The 16,564-nt window shown below is 49.5% G+C and overlaps 1 protein-coding gene across 6 annotated transcripts in view; it reads right to left on the bottom strand.

Annotated features, from left to right (window-relative positions):
- Positions 1 to 15,162, bottom strand: part of KIRREL1 (kirre like nephrin family adhesion molecule 1) — a 107,155-nt gene extending 91,993 nt beyond the window's left edge. For 2 of the 6 annotated variants that reach the window (XM_036235166.1, XM_036235165.1), the window contains exon 1: positions 14,755 to 15,162. In XM_036235166.1, the coding sequence (XP_036091059.1) occupies positions 14,755 to 14,806 (52 nt within the window). In that variant the 5' untranslated portion in view covers positions 14,807 to 15,162. The remainder of the gene's footprint in view (positions 1 to 14,754) is intronic. The other 4 variants (XM_036235168.1, XM_036235167.1, XM_036235169.1 and 1 more) reach the window with 3 other exon arrangements.
- Between the last annotated feature and the right edge of the window lie 1,402 nt (positions 15,163 to 16,564).

The following is a 16,564-nucleotide window of genomic DNA, read 5'->3' as shown; positions in this document are numbered from 1 at the left end:
GGTGCTTTCATGTACCATCGTAACAACAATAGTTATAGTAGTGCAACAGCTACCGTTGTTTAGAACTTGTCATATGCCAGGGACTGCAGTCTTTAAGATTCCCATTTACCAATGAAGAAACTAATGCTCACGTTATATGACAATTTCAAGGTTTCATAGCTAGTTGATGGCAAAAAAAAGTAGTAGGATCCAACTTACTTCATTCTAAGGACCAAGCACGTTGTGCTGCACTCATGAAAATTCAATCTAGAAAGGAACAATAGATATTCCCCATTCTCCATCATTTCCTGTGGGACCGGCAGGAGCCCGGGCCACAGAGACACAACAAGGAACAGTAACAAGGGATAAATACCAGAGTCCATGTTAGAATTTCACATTCTAGTCCAGCTTGTGTCTAACTCTCTGCGTAAACTCCTGTTTCTTATGCGTCTCACATCCATCACCTGGCCATGTGTCCTCTCTCCTTCTCTCTAGGTTGGAAACCCAAGGAAAGCCCCAAGCCCTGTGGTGATGCCAGAGCTAAAAGTCCAGCAGGTGGGGGTGGGGGAGGGGAGGAGACGGGAGGCACCAGCAGGCATAACTCTCTCCCTGTTTTTACTTCATCTCACAGAGCCGCACCTTTTCTCATTTCTAAAATGGGAATGATAAGCATCTTGTGAAGTAGTGTGTAGCATCTACAAGGTGTAGGTGTGAATAACTATTAGATCTTTTTCTCTTTATCTGATCACATCTCTGAGGGATCATTTCCTAGTCATTTCCATGGGTTTAAACCCCACAGTGAGTGTCCTGCTCTCCTCAAAACAGAAATTCTCAGGCCTGAGTCCTAATTGGATGGTGGCCCTGCCCTTCCTTTCTTTGTCACAGCCTTTCCCACCTCACTGGCCTCATGTCCCAGCACATGACTGAATGAATTTTACTTGGGAACATCTCCCTTCCCACCCCAGATTCGATGCAGCAAAGGTTGCTAGGGCTGCGCCGGCATGCTGGGGGAACAAGGCGCCTTCCTGAGGGGGCACTGCTGGCCTCCCTGTCCCTTGCAGAGTCACCTTAGGCCTGGGCAGACGAGGGATTCTGCTCGCCACTCCATGTGTCCCCCATGCTGCTGCCCAAATGTCCCTTTCTTCTCCCTTGGTCTCACCCACCCATTGCCTACTGCCCCCACCTTCCTCCACAGTTTCTCTTGCCACTCTCCCCTTCCCTCCCGCGTCCTCCCCACTCCCCAACCCCCTCTGCTGCTGGCTTGGAGCAGGAGGTTATGAAAATGAGCTTTGTGCCCAGGAGACTGTAATTATCTGCTAAGTGTGAAAGCCAGAGTGATTAATTAAGAGATAATAAAAAGAAAAGGAGGGCGAGAGGGGGCCTCGCAGCTTTGCTTTGATGATAGAACCTGAGGTGAGCCAAGCAATTAGGGGAATCTTTATCGAGAGTTAGCTATAATCCACAAATTATCAAGCACCAAATGCTTCAGGAGCTGGGCGCATTTCACTCCTGAGAGTGACAGACTGACAGAGAGGGAAGGAGGGCAGGAGGAAGAGGGCCCAGGGAGCATCCAGCTGGGGGGCAGAGAGCAGCCAGGAGCCCAGGAGCATGTGGCTCTGCTGGTGGATGACAGCCAGAGTGGGCTGTGCAGATTGTCCAGTGCCAGGCCACCGGGCAGCGCTTTCAGGACCCTGGGCCATGGCTACCCTTGAAAAAAGGGTAGTTACCCCCAACAAATGCAAGCTGCCCCACATGCAGGCTCCGCACTGGAGCCAAGTTGTTGTAACAGCCTCACTGTCTCCTCCAAGACAGGAGACTCAAGTTCCTCTCTCCCCGCACATAAGGCAGCTCCTCCTCCTCTACAGAGAATTTGTATCCTGCTCTGTCCTCAAGTAAACAAGGGCTGCTTTGACCTCTCCTGAGGTGCATGGCTGCCTGTGCATGCGGGAGTATGTCACACAGCTGGGTGTGAATGCTGCTGGGGCCACGACTTGACGAGGTGACATGGAAGCTCTCAGTTCCCAGAGCCTCCAGCCCACACAGCCCTAGCTGGCCAGACCTCCTCCTGGGCCCCACTCTTCTCCCACTGAGCCCTCCTATAAGGGTGGTCTCTTCTTTTTTTTCAATGAATCTCGCTCTATCAGTCCTTTTCACCCAGTTCCATTGTTCCCTCTTGCCGCTTCCCAGGAACCAACCTTAACAGATTCCCCAGCTCCAGGATCTCTTTCCATCTTCTTCTGTGCACATACATAACAGGTTTCAAAATCCCCCCTTGTTTAGATGATCTCTGTATGTGTTTAGACCCTGAGGAAGATGGGGAACCTGTCTCCCCTATTATAATTAGCTATCTGATAGAAAAAAAAACAAGTTTCCTCCTTCAAGTTCAAGTTTACAGCTGAGAGTTTACACTTACCTCATATGGCCCAGCATCCCAGGGAAATGCCCCACTCCTTCATCTGATCAGGAGGTCTCCAAAGGCAGACATCCCACTGCAGACACTCCCTCCCCTCCTGTCTTTGTGCAGGAGCATGTCACTTGGGAGGCACCCAGCCAACCCAGGAAAGGCTGTGCTGAGGGCATTCCTGTGTGATTCTGAAAGGAACGTATTCCTGCTCTGAAGCTAGAGCAGGTCCTGACTACAGTAAGCCTACCTCCGCCATTTCCGTTCTGAACCCCATTTTCCTACAGGTACCTGGTTCAGCAGCAGATGCCAGAGGCTCTCTCAGCCTAGTCCCCCCCATGGAAGGAGGAGGGGGGCCCTCAGGACAGTAGCTAGAGTAGATGTGAAGGACACCACAACCCTCCGGGCCCCAGCTGCTGTGAGCAGCTGAGAAGGGGAAACTGGACTAGTAAGGGCATGGTGACTCAGCCAGGCTCCTGTGAACACTACCCTTCTGGCCCCGACTGAGGACACTGGGAAGGGACAGGCTTGATGGTTCGCTAGAAAGCGAATCTGACCCCTAAGAAGACAAGCTGCTGTGGCTCTACCTGGGGCCTCAGAGGCAATCTCACCTATGACCTCTCTGGGCTTGCTTCTCTATTATAAAGAGCTTTGCCTTGAAGTGAGAGAAAATGGACCTATTGGAGGAAATCTTATTTATCCAGACATAGAGAATACTAGAGACTTATTCAGTTACAGTCCCTAATAAGACAATTTTTTTCATTCAGGAGCAGGAGGGGTCAGGTTAGACACAAAGAACTTCCTGCTTGTTGGGGATTATTAAATACAAAAGTGAGCAGAGAGCTAATGAAATTCTTTTCTCTTCAGGGAAAGGACAAACACTTATGTGTCAAGGTTGATTTAAGTTAGTCCTGCCTAGAGAAGACATCTTGAGTGTCCAAAGACGTTGGGATTCTTAAAGAATCATCTCCCCATTCTCATTCCTGACCCAGGTTCTAGATTCTAGGAAACCTAAACTGAACGATCCCACCTACTTCTTGATTTATTCTGAAACCTCTCAGGATTTATTTATGTAGTGTGTGTAAGCCCCTGTTTGCACTTGTTGGTAGCTAAACGTGTCTGTCTTCTGTGGGAGTCCCTATTCCCCACAGTGGACAGGATTCCCGTCCCCCATTGACACAGGATGACCTTAAAGGCTGATTCTCTTTTCTGGCCTGTGCATCCTCTCTCTGCACACAGACAGAGAAGGGAGAGAGACAGTGAGTTAGCTCGTCGTGTTGGCTGAACAATCATTAGCTGTACATAAGTGTGAAAAACTGACATGTCCAGAGATGGTCTTCCCTTGCTCCCCCTAAATCATGCCCCCAGGTAAGCCTATGATTCGCCTTTCTTCCCAAATCACACAAGTTGCTCATGATTTAATTTTCAAGCCAAAGGCAACAGGGCCAAGGCCCTGGCTTACACTCTGTCAAAATGTCTCCCCCAAATCTACACCAAATTCTGAGCTGGATTATCAGAATTTTTTTCATAAAAGAAAAAAAAAATAGAGTGGAAATGACCAACTGGCTCAGGCTTAGAGGAGTTTCCACCAACATGCTGGCTGGTGCTGTTCATCGTGGGAGTTGCCAGCTATTGGCATAAGTGCGCACTTCGTGGGTTGGGTTGGGGTGGCCAGAGCTTGTGAGGCAGCAGGAAGCAGGTGGAGCAGGTCAATCTTGGGGCCCGAGATGGGCGTGCTGGCAAACACTGCACTCGCTCCTGTCCCACAAGCATACAGATGCTCCTGAAGCAATGACCCATCTGAGCTGCTATGCAACTGAGCTACTGAAAAGTGAATTCCGTTAAATGAATCCTATTTTCTCTTGTCTCTCATTATAATGTTGAAGACTTATTCCCCTAGAGGAAAGAATCCTCTAACACTTCTAAGTATGGTCCTAGGATGAACAGTATCAGCATCACCTGGGAGCCTGATGCCAATGCAGAAACTCCACCTGACCACAGACCTTCTGAGTCAGGATATGCAGTTTAACAAGATCCCTGGGTGTTTCATAAGCAGGCTAAAGTTTGTGAATCATCATTCTAACACACTGGTTTGAAACCTTCCAAAGAGACAGAGCTAAAATGATGGTTGTGGTTACTGTGCATGTCCTACGGCCGCTTTTCCAGGACTTAAAGTAGAAGTAAGTAGCTGCTGTCACCCCATGTCATAGGTAAGCCTCACAAAGGTGAAGAGGCCATTCAATCTTCAGAGCCAGGACCTAACTCTATACCCAGGTCCTTTCCATTACGCTGTGCTGCTGTCCTGGAGCTCCCACTGCACCGCACGCCACAGATGACATCACTGGTCACCTCCCTTCACACAGTTAACAGAGACTTATCTGCATTTGGACTATTATCTGTTCCTCACTCATCCTACTGTCTGTATATCTCAGATCTGTCTTGGGCTGTGAGCTGTAAAAATCAGGCACTATGTAATGTTAATAATAACTGATTTATTGAATACATATTGCATTCCAGATACTAATTCCTAATATAGATTCCTTCATTCAGTCCTCACAGCGACTCTCGGGGGTAGGTATTATTGACCCCATTTTATGGACAGGAAAACTGAGGCCCCAGTTAAGTGCCTTGGTCATGATTGCACAGGTGGCGGCCCTGTTGTGAAAGAGCTCTCTTATCCACAGGCCCTCTGGTAAGGAGGTCTCACCGCACTCTAGGGGTTACCTGATTCTGGGGTTGTGTTGAAAGAGGCTAGCCTTATAACATGACCCTGGTATGAGACCAAAGGCAACGTGCACAAACTAAATCCCTTAGATACAGTTTTTAGAGGATCCCCTCTCAATTTTCTGCATAAATGGAGAGCAGCAGTGCTTCAGATAATCCAAAAGTCACTTCAACTTGGTTTGCAGTGCATTTGGGGGTGGGGGGAGTCAGATTTTCCTTTCTAATTATAGCTGGCTCAAACTGACATTAAAATGAGTTTGAATTCTCACATGGCCATTGTCTAGTGAGGGGAGACTGCCCAGATGTGTGCAGGGCAATAGGTCTATCAGTTTAGGATCAAACATCACCTGTGCGGTAGCTGACGTGGAGGTGGATGCTGCCAAGGTGATAGCCCTGGCAGCAATAGTTCCACCAGCATATGTGTGTGGGAAAGGTGAGCAAAGAGGGAAGGCCCCCAATCCCATCCCACAGTAAGGTCAAGCTGGTAGATTTCTAGGGAAGCTGGGAGTGAGGCATAGTGTAGTAAATCAAATGCTAAGGGTTTGGAATTAAAACCCAGGAGTCCTACTGTCCAGCCAGAGGAAAGTCCTTCTGGATAACTAGGGAATCAAGATGACGAAAACCCCAAATCTCTCAGGGCTCCACTTGGGCAACCTGCCTAAGTTTTTTGCTCCTCTGAAAATGCCTTCGCTTTTTCTACTGTCTCTCTCTCCCTCTGCACACATCTGCCCATCTCATTGCCATGCCTTTTAATAACCTCCCAGTCAGGCAAATAATGGAAAGAAGCAGTTCAAAGCACCTCATGGCTTGACAATACAGGGTAATGGAGTAAGCAGGGACCCAGGCTGGTCCTGGGAGAATTCAGAAAGGAGGAGAAAAAAGAAACTCAGTTAAACTGATTACAAGGACAAAGTTAATTTAGAAATTAGCTCAGTCGAGTGGGAGTGAGGGTTGAGGGTGAGGAGGAAAGAATATTTGGACACAAGAGGTTGGGAGATTTGGGGGGAGTGCGCATTATATATGTAAACTGCATTTGTTCCTGGAAATCATAATCCTTGGGAGGGACCTCTGCTCACTTCAGATTCCTTGGCTACTTCCATCCAGGGCCAGGGGCATAATCAGGGACCATCCAGAGACTCCAGCCTCAGCCCCCGAGCCGAGCCAAGCCGAGCCAAGCCGAGCCAAGCCGAGCCGAGCTGAGCCGAGCTGAGCCTCACATGCCTCACATGTGTGGAGGTACCCTCCCCTTTCCAGGCAAGCAACACTCCCCGCCCCCACCCCTACCACAGTGAGACTTCAGCATTTTTCACATACCTCTCTCACAACCTTTATCTTACAGCATTGTCAATGTGTGTTTGTACATCCATCTTCCACACCTGACTGAGAGTGCCTCAAGGACGGGGACTAAATTTCACTTCCCTTTTTACACTGGTGCCTAGGTGAGTGCCAGGCCCAGCTATTGAAAAAGCACTTGCTTAGTTGAACATAGGCTCTCACCCCCTTGGCAGGAACTCTCTTCAAACATTTCCATTTGAAAAACCAGAGCTCATCTCCTTATTGAGGTTTAAAAGTCTCCAGGCTTAACCCCCAAATGAACAAGTATCTATAGCCACTGATCTGAGGAAATACCCTAGAATTGACCATGCGGGGTGGACTGGCCTGCTGATGAAATCAGATGGTTCCCCTAGACTCCAGACAGTGCAGACCCAGCCTAGGCTCCAATGAACAGATGAAAAACAACTCACGTGTCCACCAGGCCACAGGGCTCTCCTCTTGGTCATCTCCAAAGCCTCCCCAACTTAAGTCACATATCTGAGACTTCCCAAGGGGTAAGTGATATTTCTCTGTGGTTTTCTGCTCACATCTGCCTGCTCAAACACTGATTATCTGTCTACTTCATTTTTTTTCTTTTTTATTGAAGGGGTTTGCAAATCTCTACAGCAGCTCAAGCAGATGAGAAGTTTAAGTTGGTCAGGAATGAGGTATCAATTTTTAACATAAAAAATACAAGTGCTTTAAAAACATAAATCTTTGGCTCCCCACTTCTTACAGGACAGTCTCTGGACTGGCTTTTCAAGGCCTTCAAGGGTTTGGCCCCAGTCTATCCTGGATCACCTCATCAATTTCTCCCCAACCCAAATCCTCAGCTGCAACCAGCCTCAATGTACCCCACACATCTAGGCAGCCACACCTTGTCAAGGGAAGTTTGGCCAGTCTGCTAATGATCTCCAACTTCCTGCCACATCCACATCCTGTCCATCCTTGGATCCTCTTCCTCCATGGGGCCTTTCCTGGACTCTTCAGCCCACAGCAAACTCCCCTGTCCTGAACTCCCCAGCTATGATCGTGTCTACTGCTATCCTGGCACCAACCTAGCATTACCAGGAATCTTTGCTCATGTATGGCTAGGCTTCTTGGATGGAAGGAACTATATGCCATTTAATACCCCATAAAGCCTATCAGTATGTTTTGCATATCATAATATACATCTGCTGATTTGAAAAAAAAAAAAAAACAATTCTCCCCATTTTATAGAATAGGAAATTAAGACACTGAAATTCAGTAATTTGCACTTAAGTCAGGGATAGTATTTTATCTGTTTTGCAGTACTGGTGCCATAGCAAGCACACATTTCCACTGAATGGAGCAAACGAGTCCTTCCTTACTCTCCCCACGCATCTTCCAGTGAGGACAAACTCTTCATGTCACTTTGGAAGTAAATAAGGGGCAGAGAAGAAAAGCATCAAATGGCCTAATCCAGAAGAATAATCTATGATTCCTAACCTGACCTGGGGTGGCACAGCCTCACGGGCACAGAGCACTGGAGACTCAGGCTGCTGCTGTCCCTTCCCTGTCTCAAAACCCAGGCCCCACAGCCTTCTGGGAGATTCTCCCATCACCTTCCCAGAGCCAGGCCACCAGAGGAAGGAAGCCACAGCACTACCTCCTATGAAACTAACAAAATTTGCTAGGGAGTGCTAGCGATTTCCACCCTGGATTTAAGACCCTTAATCCTGAGGTGGCTGGCTAGCTGCAAGGCCCATTTATTTCAATACAATCCCAATTTTGTTAAATGGGCTCATGGAGGGCAGAAAGGAATAAGGCTCCAGCCCCTGGAGACTACAGAGGTTAAAAAAAGTTGCTGGAGAGAGGGAGACTGTGGAGGGAGGTGGAAACTGGGAGCTTAGAAAGAGCTGATGAAGGGACAGAGAGGATAGAAAAGAAAGAAAAACACGGCCACGGGCAACATCTGGGAGCTAGAGCAGCTTTCCCCCTCAGTGCAATGAATCAGGAGCAGGAAGCTCTCAGAGTTGGGCTGCATGATGGAGAGGGACCAGAGCTACAGAATGGGGAACCCAAAGGTTCTGACTTTGTCAACTCTGTAATGTGTGAGTCTATCACAGGGAATATAGAGCAAGCAAGACAAGACCAAAAATAGTGCCTTTGAAGACTAAGGATGGCTGCCATAGCTAGAAGAAACACGGTACACAGACATGTGGTGGTGTTGCATGTGCTGATGCGTGGAAGGACTGGTGTAAAGATAATTTGTCATTATGTGAATGGAGGTGAGAAATGGCTACATGTGCGAATGCACGTGAGAACATGTGTGAATCTACGCACCTGCCTGGGAGCACACAGAATGGACAGAGAGACTGCTTCTGCAGACTTGACAGGGCAGTGATGTTGAAGATGTAGATGGGCCTTCTTTCTGGGAATCACTCCTGTGCCCCACTCCAACTTCCTGGCTCAGGTTCTAGTCCTGGCTGTCACTTACTAGCCATATCATCTTGGACAATCTGCTTAACTTCTTTGGGTGTCTCTTTGTCCACCTATAAAATGGAGATAACTCCTACCTTTAACAGATTATTGTCAATATTAAATTAGTTACTAACACATGCAAAACACAAAGTGGGCTCTCCATAAACATGTGACTTTCTCCCTTACCAGGAGTGAGCCCATTCTCTTTCCTGACTCCTGAGACTGCTTCTCCTTGGCTTCACATTTCAGAATCAAGGGCAAGGCTGCCTCTTTCTCCTTCACTGCTCACTACCCACCCCCATACCTCCAGCCCTTTCCAGGTCAAAGCTTCCTCCAGGATATTGCCCAGTAAAATGGTCTGGAGGCCCTGGGAAAGGACTAGACTAGAGCTGGGAGAAGCACAGTTTTCTCAGCTCTGGATGCTCAGAGAAGAACTTCCCTATTCTCAGCTGGAAACAGCCCCAGATATTGATATTGGAACGATTAAGGAATTTGCCCCCAGCCCAAATGGATAAATTATAACTATCCTGCCTACATCATAAGATGTCCTATTAAATGAGACAGTACATGCAAAAAAGTTGCTAAAATTAGAAAGCACCTTACAAAGTTAAAAGACTTGAAAGGGCATTACAAACCTCCTTCTCATGACAGACAAGGGCAGTATGTACAGTTCCCCACCCCCACACAGTAAAATACATAATTATCAAAGCAAGGCACAGGGATGGATACCAGCTAAGTGTCTTTGACTAAGCCTTTGGGAGAAGGCTGAGGCAGGCAGCAGGAGGAGCCTGTCTGCCATTGTGGGAAGCAGGAGAAGGAAGGCCTCCTCTCCCCTGCAGAGCTGCCTCAGCTCCATGGGAGGCGCTGCACAGGCTGTAGCTCTGCAGACGAGGTTGTCTGGCAGAGTGTGGGCTTCGTAGTGAGACTAAGAGTTTAAATATGAGATTTAACACCCAGGTATGGCCTTGAGCAAATTAAACTCAGCTTTGGTTTTCTCATCTATAAATAGGGGGTAATAATAACTCAATGAGGTCCTTCAAAAATAACAAATAATGTATATGAAAAACACATAGTAGGAATTCAATAAAGCCACTGTGACATTTTGGTACAAAGCCCACCTCTTATAATCACTTTTCACCACCGAGGCCAAAGCAGGGCCTCCCATAACCCACTGGAGGAGGCCATCCAACACCCCAGCCTCCATGCCTGTCAGGGACTGAGCCAGTTTGGAAGCTGACTGTCTTGGGATTCTCCCCAGCTCCCCACTCAGTGCTTCACCTCTGTAGGACTCTGGACCTCTCCAGGAGTCAGCCTTGCATGGAAGTTCCCAGATTTATAGTTCATGGACCTATAAGGACATGTTTAATATTAGTAACAAACACAAGGTTAAAAATCTTTTCAATTGCCAAGTTTTTTTTTTTTTTAAGCCACATATGAGCACCATTATATTATCAAAGAAAAACCATTCAATGCCAAAGTACGTAGAAGGGCAGAATCTCAGAATAAAGGATCGTTTTAAAATTTTGAGTTCACCTTTATGAGACACTCGCTCCCTTTTCTTCCTGGTTCTCATTCTGCTACGGATCAGGAAAAACCCTACCCAGCCCAGCATCCATCTCTGCTGACACCTGGCAAAGGGGAAGGGTGCAGGCTTGGAGGTCAGCTGGTTCCCACAACCACCAGCAAGAAACTTAACCAGTCTAAACCTCAATTTCTCATCTATGAAATAGAGATAATTATAGAGCTGATCTCGGGGGCTTATTGTATAGCTGAAATTAGATAACACATATAAAGTAGTCAGCACAAGGGCTCAATAAATGATCCATATTATTTCCAGACTCTGAAATCCTGCCACCTCGGGCTAGCGTCCCTATTTATTTCTCACAAGAGCCCTGGTTCCTTCTTACTAGAATGCCAACCTCTTCCACTTTGCTCTCCCCCGCAATTCCCTTCCCCAGACCTTTTCTGAGGTCTCCAACTAGGGGCAGGCTTGTCAGTTCCTCCTTCTGGGTCTGCCACAACCCAGTCCTGTCCATGAGAGATACAAGCAGAAGCACCGAAGCCCAGGATCAAGTATCTGGGCAGCTGGAACAAGAAATAAAAAAAGCATAAAGAAGAGCTGGAAAGGAGGCACGGACAACTCAACTGCCTATCCGTTTCTGTCCAGTCACAAAGTCACAGCAGAAGCATTACTGAGCACTTCCCTCAGTGCTGACACTATTCCATGCACTTTACACAGATAAACATATTTAGTTGCCATTGCAACCCTATGAGGTGTTATTTCTACCTTCACTTTACAGACGAGCAGACTAAGACACAAAGAAGGCACGTACATACCTTGTTCAAGCTGAACTGACTACCAAGTGGCCAGAGGTGGGGTTTAACTGGGGAACTGTGATTTAATCACCATTTAATACTGCCTCCTTCTAACATAGTAGCACTCTCATCAAATCAATCAATTGATCAGATATTTAAGGGCACTTACCGCAGGCCTAGCACTGTTTCAGAAACTGAAAGGACAATAAAGAAATTAAGACTTGGTCCCCGAGGATATAAAGAGGGCCTAGAGGAGCCTCCATCAGGGTATGCAGTTCTCAAGTCAAGAGGGTGAACAAGTCAGGAGGGACAGCAGCTGGCCCTCCTCACCCCACACCACCAGAGAACCAAGGCAGAGCAGGACAACCTACCATGCAGCTACCGTGACCAATAGAAGCCAGGAAAGCCTAGAGGCCTGGCGACCTCCTGATTCAGGTCCTCCAGGTTCTGGCTGTGGCCAGAGGCAACACCAGGCACTGAGTACTGGGTTCCCACCCTCCCTTTAGGTCTAAGTGAGTGGAAGGTGGAGTCCAATCAAAGTTGAGAAGGGGAACCTAGTTTCCAGATTTCTGCCTTGTCTGCCCCTGCCTCTTCCTCACCCTCCAGGCCTGCTCTGGGCTAGGCAGGCAGAAGCAGGACATCTGAAGTGTGCATGTCTGTGTGTAGCCTCAGGAGGGGAGACTCAGTTCCCAACTGCTCTTCTTTTCAGACTCATGCTCCCTGCCAGGATGTGGCTGTGTTCAGGGAGTTGAATACTGGGGATTTAAAAGGCCCTCAGGCCTCTTCCTTTCACTCCTCAACCCCTAGCCAGTCAGTAGCAGAGATGCCCAAGGGACCTATGGAGGCTGGAAGGATTTTTCTCCCACCCCCACCTCCACCTCCCACCCTGGAGGCAGCTCCCACCCTGATACAGCCTGTCATCCCACATTGCTCTGATTAGCTATAATCTTTCTTTTTCAATTTCTCTTCTCTGAGACTAGGGAGCGAGAAAATCTCCCAGAAAATGAATAAATATTTCAATTTTCGGCACAATCAGTCTGAGGAGCTGGCGCATGATGGAAATGGGGGTAAGGATAATGGTTTTCATTTAGATAAGATACAGAAAATTATTTAGTGAAAAATGAAGATTGATGAAGCCCATTGAAATTCTTTAAAATGCGATTTTTATTTCTGTGCCTAGGCTGAATCTCCCCTCCCCTCTCTGCCCTCCTCAGTTCAGTGCCTTCTCCTGCCACCTTTTCCCCATGTCCGCCATCCCTCAAACCGCCCCCCCCCACCGCCGCAATTCCCCCTCTGCTTCCTCTCTCACTGCTCCAGTCCCTAGCCTAGAACCCTTTATTTCTAAAGATGAAGGGTAAGGAGAAGCGGTCCCACAGCCTCCCCACCAACCCATGAGTGCCCCAGCCTCCCCAGACCCTGCTCTTTGCCTCCCAGCTGGCTGCCACCCCAGTCCGTGCGCAGCTCCCCAGAACACTCAGTAGTGATTTCCTCTCCTCTCTGGTCTATTCTCTCCCTTCTTTTTCTTTGGTATCCTCCCCACAACCAATACTTTTGCACACTTTCAAGTCTTGCTTTCTCACCTCCGTTGGAGGCAGGAACAGAGAAGCTCAGCTAACTCCTTACCCCTCCCCCCTTTCCAAAGAGAGAAAGGCACACAACACACTCCTCTCTTTCTGACCATTCTTCTCCTCGACTAAATCCACATGTCTCTCCTGTTTGCTAACTGCAGCTTTTGTTCCTTGAAGCCCATTCATATCCATGTTGCTGAAACGTTAGGGCTGCTGGAAAGGGGCAGACAGAAGCGTGCCCCCCACACATACCAATACTAACCCAGCTGCCTCCTCCCCCCACGTCATGCTCTCCCCACTTTCCTCCCCCTTATCAGCGTGGCTGAACTAAGTCAGAACTTAAGTCATCTCTCCAACTTTCTGCCAAGTGGCTGGCTTGTTCTGCCAACCCCAGGACCAGGCCTCCTTTCTCCCAGCACCAACTCCTACTAAACTCACACCATTAGTGTGCCCTTCCCATATCTTAAGTGTGTATGTGGGAGGGGCAGAGCATGGGTGCCCTATGGGTAAAGATAGATCAACCTGACCCCACCATTTCAGCCAGGCATTGCCTTTGGAGCTGGGTAGGGGCCCCACAAGGAGAGGAGGGATCTGGCATAATACCCTAGCCCTAAACACACACCTATAAGCCCAGGAAAGGAACTGAGAGTTGGGCAATGACTGAGGGTGTTCTATCCAGGCCGACATTCCTCTTCCCAGATTCCCCCCACCCCAAAAAGAGGCTGCTTCCTCCATTTTGTAGTCTGTACATCTTCATAGGTGTCTGTCTATATTAATATCTGTTCAAGTTTCTTTGTTTCCTGGACAACTGGTATCTATAGAAGGTTTTCAGTGTGCGTTGTGTCCTTCCTTGTAAATAAATACCAGTCTGCATGCATGTACTGTGTCTGAGTTTTGATGTGTCTGAGTAATGAATGTGCAAACATATGTGGATATGGAAAGGAATCTGTCTTCCTTAGCTGTACCAGTGTCTTTGTGTATATGTCCGTCTCGGTGTGGGGGATGCTTGTGGGTATGTGAGTCTCCGTAGGTGAGTAGTCTATCTCAATGTCTATGACTATTTTTTGGTGCTTGTGTGTCAATTTCTGTGTCAGCTCCATGGGGGACGGCGAGGGGGATGGGGGGTTGGCTAGCTCAGCAGTATTAAATCTTCCTTAGAGTCAGGCCCACAAGGCAATAATCCACTCCCACAGACTGCCCAGTCCTGGCCAGGATCTGGGCCCTTTATTTTCCCTTCCCTCTCCCACCCCACCCCAGACCTGCTTGATGAGGGTACATTAACCTTATCTCTCTCAACCTCTCCCTCATCTCCCAGCCTCTCCCCTGTCAGGTTTAAATAAGCACCAGACAGCAACACTTTCCTGACCCAAAGTGGGGCATTAGCCCCCTCCCAAGTGCCCCTCACCGTATCAAGCCGGCCTGAAACTGCCTTTGGAACTCCGGTCCCCCACCTGGAGGTTCTGGCGGGCAGGGGGTCTCCTAACCCTACCAGGAGCTCCGAGGCACCCCTCCCTTCCCCTAGAAGGGAGCCGCAGCTCCCACTCGGTCCCCGAGCCTGAAGTAGGGGGATTCCGTTACCTGCGTCCTCAGCTTTCCGTGCGCCTCCCAGCCCCCCGCCCCCCGAATCTGAAATCCCACCCTCTTCCCAGCCTTCCCCTCAGGCAGGACCCAGGCGTCCGGACTCCCGGCCTCACAGGGTGGAGGTCGGTAGGGCTTCCAGAAGCTCCGGAAAAGACTTTGAGCGTTCGGGTCTCTTTTTTTCTTCCGTGCTCCCGCGCAGCCAGAGGAAGGAACTTGGGCAAATCAACGGAAAACTCATCCTCTCCGGCCTCGGTTACTCCGCGCCCGCGCCCCCAGGGCTCCGCGCGGGTACCCAGCCCCCGCCTCGTGGCGTCCGGACCCCGGGGACCCGCCGCGCGCTGCCGGCGCCCCAGCGCTCCCCCAGCGGGGGCGCAGCCCCTCGACCCCCGGGCGGAAGCCGAATCCGGAGCGGGCTGGAGCCCTTACCTTGGGAGAAAGTATCGGAGAGAGTGAGGATCCAGATGAGGAGGCTCAGCATGCTGTCCGCCAGCCGTGCGCCCGCCCGCGGCTGGGCCCGGAGTTGGCGAGGGAGCGAGAGGAGCGGGCTGGGGAGGAGGAGCCCCGGCCGCCCCCGCCCGCTCCCGCCCCTGCACACTCGCGCGCACACGCACACACTCGCGCGCACAAACTCACTTCCCTTCCCTCTGCTCTCTTTATCTCTCTTTCCTTCCAGTCCCGTTCCTCGCTCGCCCTCGCCCTCTCCTTTCACTCCCTCCCTCTCTCCTCCGCCTCTCCCTTTTATTATTCCTCGCCTCAAGCTTCACCTCTCTAGGTCTCTTTCATCTCTGCTCTCCCTTTCTCTCCCCTTCTCCTCCTCTCGCCCTCTCCTCCCTCCCTCCGCCTGACGTCTACTCTTCCAACACAGCCCTCCCCCTGGACTCCCCCCACGCGCGCGCACACGCTCACATCCTCGCTGAAACATAGATGGAAAGAGAGCAAAGAGAAAAAGGGATCGAGAGCAAAGGCAAAGGGGGTAACGAGAGTGACAATCGCGGGCGCTGGGGCAGGGACGGCTGGACCCTTGCCCACCCGAGGCTCCGTCTCGTTTGTATTCATAGTCTTGGTCCCGGGCTACCGAACTAGGCTGTGGATTGGGGAGGCGGGGCATGGGCTGAGGACAAGCCTCTAACCCAGTGGAGAACCGTATTGGGGAAGGAAGGGTGTGTGAGTGTGTCTGCGTGTTTGGGTGTGTGTGTGTGGAGGAGAGCGGGGAGTGGGCAGTGGTTCATGGAATCAAAGGGCATAAAATCCTTTTGTTTTCCTTGTTTTCCCACACCCAGAATAAACTGGTAATTTTCAATTGACTAATGAATAATTGGGGAGAACACATTCCTCTCCCCACCTACAAAATCCAGAGCTGCAGAATCTGCTTCCTGGACGCGCGTGGAGCCCCTGCCAGGGGGTGTCCCCCAGCACATAGGAGGCCAGACTGACTGTTTGAGTCCTCAGCTGGCACTGGCTAGGGGAGTGGGACAGTCGACCCCTTCCTTCATCCAGGGCATCAACCGATCCAGAAGGAGAAAGTAGCCAACTCCATGGCCTTGAGGGCCAGGAAGAAGGCAGCCACAGCAGTATCTCTAGGCAGTAAGGCGTTTGGGATCTTTGGCGATTAAGAATTCTGGGTACTGGGAAGGGAGGAGATTCTTGATGTGAGTAGGAGGGCATTAGGTAAGTCTCCCTTCCTTGTAAGGAGCCCAGCTTGTCAACCAGCTCCTTTTTTAACCCCTAACCAGATGCTTCTGCTCCTGGGGTTGCCAGTAGTACCAGAACTTCTGGGTCCTAGGGGATGAGTTGAGAAGAAATAACAGGAATTGCCCAATTTTACAGTACTGTGTTGGTCTAGAGAAGTCTTCACTCTTTTCTTGGCAGATTCTAGATCTCCTGGTTCCTTAACACTCACTGCCCTCCAAGATTTCTTGGTTTGGGCCTCTGGGAACGGGTGTGTGGCTCTCTAGTGCTCTCTGCTGGTGTGATGTGGCCACAACTCATTCTTCCACAGATCCTCACACCAGGCAGAACTGTCCAGACACATGCACACACAACTGGACGACACAGAAACACAGGCGGGAAAACACACAAGCTCATATCCAGAAACACATTATGCACAGACCCAGAGAATATTTTATATGTTCAAAAATACATATGCACAGGCAAACACAGAGTTTAAAAATACCTAGCCCAAAGAAATAGGAATATAATCACGAATACATGCAGCCCACATCAATGTGAAGATACA

The sequence above is a fragment of the Rousettus aegyptiacus genome, unplaced genomic scaffold (genome assembly GCF_014176215.1).
Source record: "Rousettus aegyptiacus isolate mRouAeg1 unplaced genomic scaffold, mRouAeg1.p scaffold_m13_p_17, whole genome shotgun sequence".
Taxonomy (NCBI): Eukaryota; Metazoa; Chordata; class Mammalia; order Chiroptera; family Pteropodidae; genus Rousettus; species Rousettus aegyptiacus.
Note: the sequence above shows the minus strand (reverse complement) of the source record. Positions and strands in the feature narration are given on the sequence as shown.